Raw genomic sequence first — 10774 nt, 5'->3', positions numbered from 1 at the left:
ATTTCCAGTTGAAGTTGATATTTCTTGTGGTTTCCAGGGGTTCGTACTTAGGGTTTAATTCTATTCACTGTTCTCTCCCTCCTCCCCCCTTTACTTTTGTTTGTCAGCAAGGGATTGTTCATACATATGTTATGTTCTTTCATGCCTATTTTTTTTTAAAACAGCCTGTGGGCAAAAACTTGTACGGATGGTCTAAGGAAATTATCACTCATTTGAATTTATGAGGTTTCCACAGCACCCAGAGGATGTTGTGATAACCAACAGGCATAGGCAGATTGCATCAGAAGTTCCAAGACTGTTGTGGGGAAAACTGTCATAGAGCCCACAGAGTGGCTGTACAAAAAGCTGGGGGAGGGTTGAGGAGAATGACGCCAGCAGCCCACTGGGAGGAGTGGGTTGCTGACTCCTCATTCTGTTGTGGGAAAGGAGAGCAAGACAGCCAGGAGGGAAGTGGTGCTCCAGCTGCAGAGAACAGACGAAACACTGAAGACAAATACACTCTTCTTTAGCTCACTGTGTCTTAAAACATTTTCCCTCCTTTAAATGATAATTGCACTGATTAAGCTTTGCCTTTTAGTGCTGTTGATCATTTAATCGCTGTCTCGGTGATGCCAGCACTACTGCATTTCTTTTATAGTGTGTTGAACTGGATGCGTACCATGCTGCAGACCAGCACCTGTTGCCACCAGTCTCCATGAGTGAAAAATGACAGCTGGGAATGTTGGCAAAATTCAAGTAAACAAGGCAGTGTTGGTTCAGTTTCTCAGATTTCTGAGAGCAAAATTTCTCTTTTAATGACAATGGCTGAAGGGGATGTGTTGCTCTCAAAGGACCCTGAAGCTTCTGAGTCATGCACAGCTGAGGTGCCTACAGTTAAAGACCTAGAGCAGCTTTTGAATACTGGGCAATCATCTTGTAACCACACTGATGAAGTATGGCCTAACCTCTTCTTAGGAGACCTGTAAGTATAACTTTATGGAATTGCTTGGTAGAATTTAAGAGCAAGACAGTCCTTTTTACCTCTTTCAGATTGCTTCAGTTCTTGTACTCCTGTTTATTATGAGCATAGCTTATGAATATTGCATTGAGGCAGTTCTTGGTTCTGCTCTTTGATGAAGGTTTGAATAATGCAGTCCTTTGAATCTATTTTGGATAAAATTACAATTGGGTAGTTAATTGTTGTGCAGTCTGGAGAAATAATGCCTTAATTTGTGCCCTAGAAAATGCAACCACAAAAGATGTCCTACTTTGTAAACATCTCTGCAAATCTATTTGTTTATGTTTGTTTTTTCCTTAGAGTTACAGCTCACAACAGATTTGGTTTATGGAAGATGGGCATTACCCATGTTTTAAATGCTGCCCATGGCACAATGTTCTGCCAAGGAGGCCAAGACTTTTACGGCACTACCATTGATTACTATGGCGTGCCAGCCTATGACCTTCCAGACTTCGACATCAGCCAATATTTTTTCTCTGCAGCAGAGTTTATACATAAAGCCTTGAACACACCAGGAGGTATGAAAACATTGCTGTTCAGTTTGGTTTTAGATTTCATGCTGTTTTGACAGACTAGTCCCACAAGTGTGGTCAACTCAGCTCCATTTGGAGGGTGATACTCAGGAGCACCCATCACCCACTCTTTGGAGGGGGAGTGCAACCTGTGCTCAGCACCCCGCCCTCCCCCTGCTCTCCAGTATCTCAAAAGAACCAGGGGAGAATGCAGAGAAGTGAAGGGGAGATAAAACACTAGTAGAAAGACAGATTGGGGGAGGGAAAAAAAGGAGAGAAAATCAAGGTGAAAATAGCTGGGAAGAAAAGCTGAATCTAAAAGAGGAAAAATGAATATTTAAAATGGATACAAGTTACTGATACCATGAATCCTGATGAGAGCAAAGAATGAATTTACAGGATCTAGAAAGAACCTATGAGGCTAGGACAAGAAAGAGGAAAGGGGGGAAAGTATAATGATGCATAGTTAAAAGATCTTTACAAAGATAGCCCTGTTTTAAACCTATTTTATAATGTGATTTGGCCTGATGCTATTTGTTTTCTGTATAAAATGCTCATAGACATGATCCAAGAGTGATAAGAACGGCCCTACCGGGTCAGACCAATAGCCCATTTAGCCCAGTATCTGGCTTCCAACAGCAGCCAATGCCAGGTGCTTCAGAGGGAATGAACAGAACAGGCAATCATTGAGTGATCCATCCCCTTTAATCCACCCCCAGTTTCTAACAATCAAAGGCACCCAGACACCCAGAGTGTGGGGTTGCATCCCTGACCATGTTGGCTAATAGCCAGTGAACTAATCTATTCTTTTTTGAACCCTGTTATAGTTTTGGACTTCATAACATCTCCTGACAATGAGTTCCACAGGTTGGCTGTGCAGTGTGTGACAAAGTTCTTCCTTTTGTTTGTTTTAAACCTGCTGCCTGTTAATGTCATTGGGTGAGCCATGGTTCTTGTGTTATGTAAAGGAGTAAATAAAATGCCTTATTCACTTTCTGCATACCAGTCGTGATTTTATAGACCTTGATCATATCCCCTCTTATCATATTCCAAGATAAAAATTGCAGTCTCTAATCTCTCCTCATCGGGAAGCTGTTCCATACCCGTAATCATTATTGTTACCCTTCTCTGTACCTTTTCCAATTTTAATACATCTTTTTTGAGATGGGGTGACCAGAACTGCATGCAGTATTCAAGGTATGGGGGTACATGAATTTCTATAGTGGCATTATTATATTTTCTGTTTTATTATCTATCCCTTTCCTAATGGTTCCTAACATTTTGTTTGCTTTTCTGACTGCCGCTGCACATTGAGTGGATGTTTTCAGAGAACTATCCACAATGACTCTAAGATCTCTTTCTTGAGTGGTAACAGCTAGTTTAGACCCCATCATTTTATATGTTTAGTTGGGATTATGTTTTCCAATGTGCATTACTTTGCATTTATCAACATTGAATTTCATCAGCCATTTTGTTACTCGGTAACCCAGTTGCGTGAGATCCCTTTAATTCTTCACAGTCTGCTTTGGACTTATCTTGAATAATTTTGTATCATCTGCAAATTTTGCTATCTCACTGTTTACCCCTTTTTCCAGATCATTTATGAATATGTTAAACAGCACTTTCCCAATACAGATCCCTGAGGGACATGACTAATCACCTCCCTCCATTCTGAAAACTGACCATTTATTCCTGCCCTTTGTTTTCTGTCTTTTAACCAGGTACTGATCCATGAGAGGACCTTTCCTCCTATCCCATGACTCCTTATTTTACTTAAGAGCCTTTGGTGAGAGACCTTGTCAAAGGCTTTCTGAAAGTCCAAGTACACTTTATCCACTGGCGCACCCTTGTCCACATGTTTGTTGATCCTGATCAAAAAATTCTAATAGAATGGTGAGGCACAATTTTCCTTTACAAAAGCCATGTTGACTCTTCCTCAACAAATCGTGTTCATCCATATGTCTGATAATTCTGTTCTTTGCTATAGTTTCAACCACTTCGCCTAATATTGAAATTAGGTTTACCGGCCTGTAATTGTCAGAATTAGCTCTGGCCTTTTTTAAAAATTGGCATCACATTAGGTATCCTCCAGTCATCTGGTACAGAAGCTGATTTAAATGATAGGTTACATACCACAGTTAGTAGTTCTGCAATGTCATATGTGAATTTCTTCAGAACTCTTGAGTGATACCATCTGGTCCTGATGACTTATTACTATTTAATTTATCAATTTGTTCCAAAGCCTCCTCTATTGACGGCTCAGTCTGGTACAGTTCCTCAGATCTGCCACCTAAAAAGAATGGCTGAGATATGGGAATCTCCCTCACATCCTCTAGAGTGAAGACCAATACAAGGAATTCATTTAGCTTCTCCACAATGACCTTATCATCTTCCTTGAGTGCTCCTCTGGCACCTCAGTGGTGGAAATGAGCATTTTACCACCACTGGATGCAGCTATACCATGGCTGAAATAAATTAACTCATAATGCTGATCAATACTAAGCTAGATGAACCAGATTCTGTGTCGCACCTGTGTTTTGTTTGTTTATTCATTTTTCCTCTTCATGCTTGTATACTGCCTTAGCTGGTCTGTTGTCTCAGTGTTATTATATATTGTGTAAAAAAAATAAAATAAAATAAATAAATAAACAAACATAAATGTGTAAAAGGATAGACAGCCTTATCTGACAGTCCTTACTCATGTGAGGAGTATCATTCATTGCTAAGGAATTCCCCCAACACGAGTAAGGGCTACAGGACTGGGCCATGAACAATAAAACTCAGCACTACAGCAATCTTCAATGCCTTGTATAAAATCTGTGAATAACTTCTTTGTTCAGTGCCTAGCATAAATGGGCTGAGTCCCTAGGCACTACCACACTAAAATAACAATTAACAATGGTCCACAAAGGGCAGATCCTCAGCTGCTGTTAATTGGCATTTCTCCATTTACATCGGTCTGGCCCAAAAAGAAAATCACCCTGGGTGTCAAGGCAAATTGCTTTACTTTACAGTGGCAATAAGTCTCTTATTTATCTTGTTACTTAGCTTAAGTTTGTTCCATCCATCCAGGCCCAACCCTACAACCCTTATTTACAGGGGTAGTCCCCTTGAAATCAATGAGCCTGATTCTCCTCTCACTCATACTAGTGTAACTTCATTGACTTCAAAGGGGTTGTTCGTGGTTTACACCAATGTAACTGAGCTCAGACTCTGTCCTGATTGGAGTTCTCATGTGATTTCATAGATTCCAAGGCCAGAAGGGACCATTGTGATCACCCAGTCTGACCTCCTCTATAACAGGCCAGAGAACTTCCCCAAAATAATTCCTAGAGCAGATCTTTCAGTAGAACATCCAATCTTGATTTAAAAATTGTCATCAATGGAGAATCCACCACGACCCTTGGTAAATTGTTCCAATGGTTAATTACTCTCACTGCTAATAATTTACATCTTATTTCCAATCTGAATTTTTCTAGCTTCAACTTCCAGCCATTGGATCATGTTATACCTTTCTCTGTTAGACTGAAGAGCCCATTATTAAATATTTATTAACTAATTAGATTGAGCTTTTTGAGTGTATCACTAAAAGGCATATTTTCCAATCCTTTAATCATTCTCATGGCTCCTCTCTGAACCCCCTCCAATTTGTCAACATCCTTCTTGAATTGTGAGCACCAGCATGGACACAATATTATAGCAGTGGTCACACCAGTGCCAAATATAGAGGTAAAATAAACTCTCTACTCCTACTTGAGATTTCCCTGCTTATGCATCCCATGCAGGATCACATTAGATCTTTTAGCCACAGCATCACACTGGCAGTACATGTTCAGCTGATTGTCCACCAGGACCCCAAAATCATTTTCAAAGTCACTGCTTCCCAGGAGAGAATCCCCCATCTTGTAAGTATGAGCTACATTCTTTGTTCCTAGATGTATACATTTATATTTAGCCATATTAAAATGCATATTGTTGGCTTAAGCCCAATTTACCACGTGATCCAGATCGCCCTGAATCAGTGACCTGTCTTCTTCATTATTTACCACTCCAATTTTTATATCATCTGCAAACTTCTTCAGTGATGATTTTATGTTTTCTTCCGGGTCATTGATAAAAAATGTTAAATAGCATAGAGCCAAGAACTGATGCCACTGGACTATGACAGTTTCCCATTTACAATTATATTTTGAGAGCTATCAGTTAGCCAGTTTTTAATTCGTTCACTGGGTGCCATATTAATTTTATATCATTTTTGGTTTTTAATCAAAATATCATGTGATATCAAGTCAAACCTCTTACAGAAATCTAAGTATATTACATCAACACTATTACCTTTATCAACCAAACCTGTAATCTCATCAAAAAGAAGTATCAAGAATGAATCAGTATTACTTATGTGAGCAGGACTGGATGCCAGATTATTAGCAGTTCATATGATGTATCTACCAGGGTTAGAAATCAGGCTTGTTAACCTAACTACTTTGTTCAGCATCTTGAGGATTTTTCCTCCCCTTTAATTTAAACTTCATTGGATATATTGCTGATCTTCCATGGCCATAACTTGTTTTCATTTTTTCTTACCAGCTAAAATTTTGGTGCATTGTGCAGTTGGAATAAGCAGGTCAGCTTCCTTGGTGTTGGCATACCTCATGATAAATCACCACCTCTCATTGGTCCAAGCCATCAAAGCAGTGAAGGAACATCGATGGATTTCACCCAATCGAGGGTTTCTGAAACAGTTGCGAAATTTGGACATTCAACTATGTCAAACAAGAAACTGTTGATCAGTGAATGGATCCAAAATATATTTAAGTCACTTTTTAAATGTCTTGGAATGTTTTCATGAACATTTGGTCTTCAAAACCATTGCACTTATTAAATGTATCTAATAACAATACATATTGGCAACAAATAAAATAAAAACACATACTAGAAAAACTAATGATAATAAGAAATAGTACTTTAAGTGATTTTTTTTGGTACGTCAGGCCCTCTAAGAAGGGCACAGGGTCTTCCTAACTTATGCCTCATCTACTCTAGTAGATGAATAAATTAAACTGGAGCAAAACCTTGTGTAGCAACTCTTAATTTCATTTAAACCTGGCTTACGTCAATGTAGCCTAAAAAGGAACCGAGTTCATTTGACTCATTAGTTAAGCTAAACTGGTACAAACCAGGTTTAAATCAAAGTAAGTGTATCTACATAGCATTTGATACCATTAGTTTTTAAAAATCAAAACAAACTATACCACTTTTAATATAGAAAAAGTATTCACATTCGGCACCACTGATCTATCTGGAAATTAGCCAGTTACCTTGTGGTGAACTGTGAAACAAAGCTAAATCTGTTTTTGCCCTTCATTTCTTCAGAATGATTTATTGATTAGATGACCTTATAATAACTTTTCCCCACCAGATTAAGTAAATACATTTCTCCTTGGTTTTTTTTACATTTGAAATATCAGGACCGATCAGTTCCCTATCTTTGCTGGAGGTGATTTACAAGGTCTTTGGAGGGCTTGAATAATGATAACTAAGCACCTGCGTCTCTTCTATCCCACAGTTTTGAGACTTGATTCATGGAGAGTCTAAGAACTCTGGAACACTGCCCGAGAGTTCGGACAGCAGGAGTGTAAATAGCAGTGTGCACCAAAGTGCTATGTTATAACTCCCGTGTGTGGATGCTGCAGGTGCAAACTAAAAGGTACCTAGTTCACATTAATGGAATCCTCTTCAAAACAGGACTACATGAACGCAAACTAGACACCTTTTCGTTTGAACCTTCACCATCTACATGTGGGAGTTACAGCGCTGTTGTACTTGGGGCTCTCTGCTATTCACATTCTCATGGTCCAAACTGTGGGGCAGTGAGGCTTGGATCTTGATTCAATGCAGCACTACAAATGTGCTTAAAACTATGCCTAGGTTCAACATGAGCTTAAGAGCATTGCTGAGTCAGGGTGTGAACTCAGATCACAGCTTTGTGACAAGACGATTCAGGTTCTCCAAAATCTTGCTAAGGAGCTCCATGGAAGAGAGGCAGGGGACACTTTGTAATGTTAAAAAAAAAACAACACCACACAAGCAGAAAATGTTTTGAAAAGCAGCAACTGCCTTAAACCAGTCTTTTCATACATCAGAAAGGTGCGGGGGATGGGGGAGGGGTGGTGACGGATGGTGTGGAAATTTGTTTGCTTTGAAGTTCTCCATTAGGGTTAAAGGGGATTTGTGTGAGTCAGTGTTTCATTATAATTTATCACTCATTCACATTACAATAGAATTCAGCCTTTGGAAAAGAAAGCATCAAAAATATAAAATATATATGAGTGGAATAATGTATCTTAATGGCTTTCGGCTGGGCAAAATGACCCACGTGATTGAGATTAATGGAATTCCCTGTCAGGATAATGCTTTGCATGCGCCCTAACATCTGTCCCAAGGAGGAACAGCTGCAGAAGCTGTTCCTGTTATAAATTAATATTTACTGTCCCGGATAGCTCTTATCCTAGGAGAGCACTATTTCATGAGCAGCATGGATGAAAGTACAATGTGAAGCTGAGCAGGACTGGCATCCATAGCAGAAATAACACAACAATGTTCTCCTGTCAGAAGAGCTACCCCTGATGGAGGGTCAGGTCAGTTAGAAATCATTATTTTGTATTTGCAGAGTCAGCATTTTCTGCATTTACTATTTGCTCATACAGGGCCCCATCCTTACAGACACTGAGCATTACCTTATTCTGGGAGTAGCTCTATTTATTATAATGGCACATCTTGTGGAATAAGGCACCAATCAACAGGAATAAGGAAGGTAGAATTAGACCCATCTTATTTTAAGGGGAGAACACCTTTCTGCAACCTACCAGGAAGAAAACAAATTTCCTCACTACCAGTCATGGCTACTCAAGAGTCAAGAAGTGATCCTACATTACCATCCTACACTCACTATTTTCCTCTAGTAACTGGGAGACCTATTATTATTGCCAGTGACTGAGTTTTGCAAATTAGCAGGCAAGTGAACAAGACCATATATACCAAGTGTACTGCACCACAACTTGTACTCTGTTCATAGTGGGTACCATTTTTAAAAGCATCTAAATGACTGAGGACCCTAAGGCCCATTGAAAGTTAATGGCACATAAACTCTTAAGTCACTCAGGGAGATATTTTTAAAGGTACCTAAAGATGCAGATATATGCCTAGTGGTGTTTTCAAAAGCACTTAATTGCCATTGATTTCAATGAGAGTTAGGTGCCTAGGTGCTTTTGAAAATCTCACTGGATGCCTATTTGCATCTTTAGGTGCCTAAATACCTCTAAAAATCTGACCCTTAGGCACTTCTGATAATTTTATACATAAGGCCCAATCTTATGAGGTGCTGACAACCATCTGCTCCACTAAAATTAACGGGCAACTGCACTCCCTGTTCCAGCACTTACAGTCACACAGTCATAGAGTTTAAGGCTAGAAGGGGCCATCAGATCATCTAGTCTCAGCTCTTGTATATCACAGGCCACCCAGCACACACACACACACACACACACACACACACACACACACACACACCCACCCACTAATCCTAATAACCAAAATGAGACCAAAGTATTACAGCCCAGAGGAGATTAAACTAGTATGCGACACAGGCAAAGAGTAGGAGGGACCAATCTGACTCAGGGGAAAATTCCTTCCTGACCCCACATATGGGCATCAGTTAGATCCTGAGCATATGAGCAAAAAATAGCCAGCTAAGCGCCCAAGAGAAATAACACTCAGTGCCACTGCTGAGCCCTGGCCCTCCCTGTCCAATGTCCCATCTCCAGCCACGGCAATCTTTGATGCTTCAGAGGAAGTAGACCAAAAAACCAAAACCAAAACCCAACATTGCTGGGGTATATGTGTGGAAAATCCCTTTCTGATGTCTGCAGGTGTCCAGCTGACACCCTGAAGCATGAGCTTTTAGAAACATAGGACATAACCAGAAGGGACCTCCAGGACTGCCGAGCCCTGCCCCCAGCATCACAAACAATCTTTTTATACAGTCCCACTCATAGGTTCTCTGCCCAGCCCTGCCCCAATCTGTTCTTTCTTTCCAGATCTTTCTTTATTCCCTTTCTTTTATTGAAATGTACCTACTCCTTACTGCCCCAGGATGTGCTTGGAGAAAAGAATCCAAATCCAAAGCATACATTTATAACTGAGCCTCTCCAACAGATGGGGCTATGCCATGTCCTATATAAAGTATATATAGGGGAAAATTCTCACCATCCCACACAAAACTCTGATAAACAGTCTCTGTGTGGGCATCCTGCAGATGGGGTCTCTGGCTATATAGGATCCCACAGTGAAAGAGGTTAGGTTGGCTCCTGCATTAGACAAGAGCTGGTGATACGAAGGCGGTTTTCCTTGTGCTCACCAAAACATTTTCCCCATCTTATACAGTAGGTAAGTTCAGGACTGGCTAGACTCCCTGGTCTTTAGGGACTTTGGAAGTTCCTTGAAGGAAGCCTGGCCGATTTCCGTTATGATGGGAGCAAGCTGTGCTTTGTTAAACTTCACTAGCCATGAGTGACAGGAGGTCAGATACACAGGTGATGGCCTGGACATTCCTGAGTTTCCTGGGTTTCCATTTGGGTGATCAAAGGGAGTGGGTGTCATTCCTGGTTCTGGTTACTTCAATCTCAGCAAAGCTCATTCTGATCATATATTATTATTTTGTAGTTAAAGATAGAGAAACTTGTAAGCATAGTGGTGACTATTCCTTATTAATTGTATTTAGCCTAGATAGAGTCACATAAATCTCCAGTGGACGCTTATTGAAGTTTGTTTATTTTGGACCTCTCTCTAAAATAACAGTCTCTCTGTTTCCTGTTTCAATTGACTTCCACTAATGCTAGAACACTCCCATATGGACATAGCACTTGGTGCTGGAAGAAATAACATTTCTTTTGCAGATAGATCTGGTGTCTCCTCTAACTTACAGTAACTTTATTTACTTCAGAAATGCAGTGCAATATTTTGATTAACACTTGTTTATTGCATAATTTGGCATTGTGTCAGTTAGGTTTCCATTCCAGCAGTGACATGGTGCCAAGTCGATCTGAGGGGCTGGAATAAGGCATGCCATATTTAAGGACATCCAGCTGTTTGGAAACATCAAGTGTCAGAAAAGAAAGCATAGTTTTGCAAGAGCTCCACTGTCAATTCCTTAACAACATCTGACTGGGTCTCAGATAATCTAAATCAATACATAACCAAAGGGTCA

General features: G+C 40.1%; 1 protein-coding gene across 2 annotated transcripts; it reads left to right on the top strand.

Annotated features, from left to right (window-relative positions):
* The first annotated feature begins 425 nt into the window (after positions 1-425).
* Positions 426-6383, top strand: LOC137147329 (dual specificity protein phosphatase 13A-like). 2 transcript variants are annotated; one of them, XM_067539355.1, is made up of 4 exons: positions 426-961; positions 1298-1515; positions 2337-2448; positions 6097-6230. In XM_067539355.1, the coding sequence occupies exons 1-4, from the start codon at positions 795-797 to the stop codon at positions 6098-6100; spliced, it is 501 nt and encodes a 166-aa protein (XP_067395456.1). In that variant the 5' UTR covers positions 426-794; the 3' UTR covers positions 6101-6230. The 2 variants fall into 2 exon arrangements, with proteins under 2 accessions (XP_067395456.1, XP_067395451.1); XM_067539350.1 differs by lacking the exon at positions 2337-2448 and having other exon boundaries at positions 430-961; positions 6097-6383.
* The last annotated feature ends 4391 nt before the right edge of the window (positions 6384-10774 follow it).

Source organism: Emydura macquarii, unplaced genomic scaffold, assembly GCF_026122565.2.
Source record: "Emydura macquarii macquarii isolate MOO-44397 ecotype Brisbane River unplaced genomic scaffold, CSIRO-AGI_Emac_v2 contig_67, whole genome shotgun sequence".
NCBI classification, from domain to species: domain Eukaryota; kingdom Metazoa; phylum Chordata; order Testudines; family Chelidae; genus Emydura; species Emydura macquarii.
The sequence above is the reverse complement of the archived record's forward strand: the minus strand, read 5'-3'. Positions and strand labels throughout refer to the sequence as shown.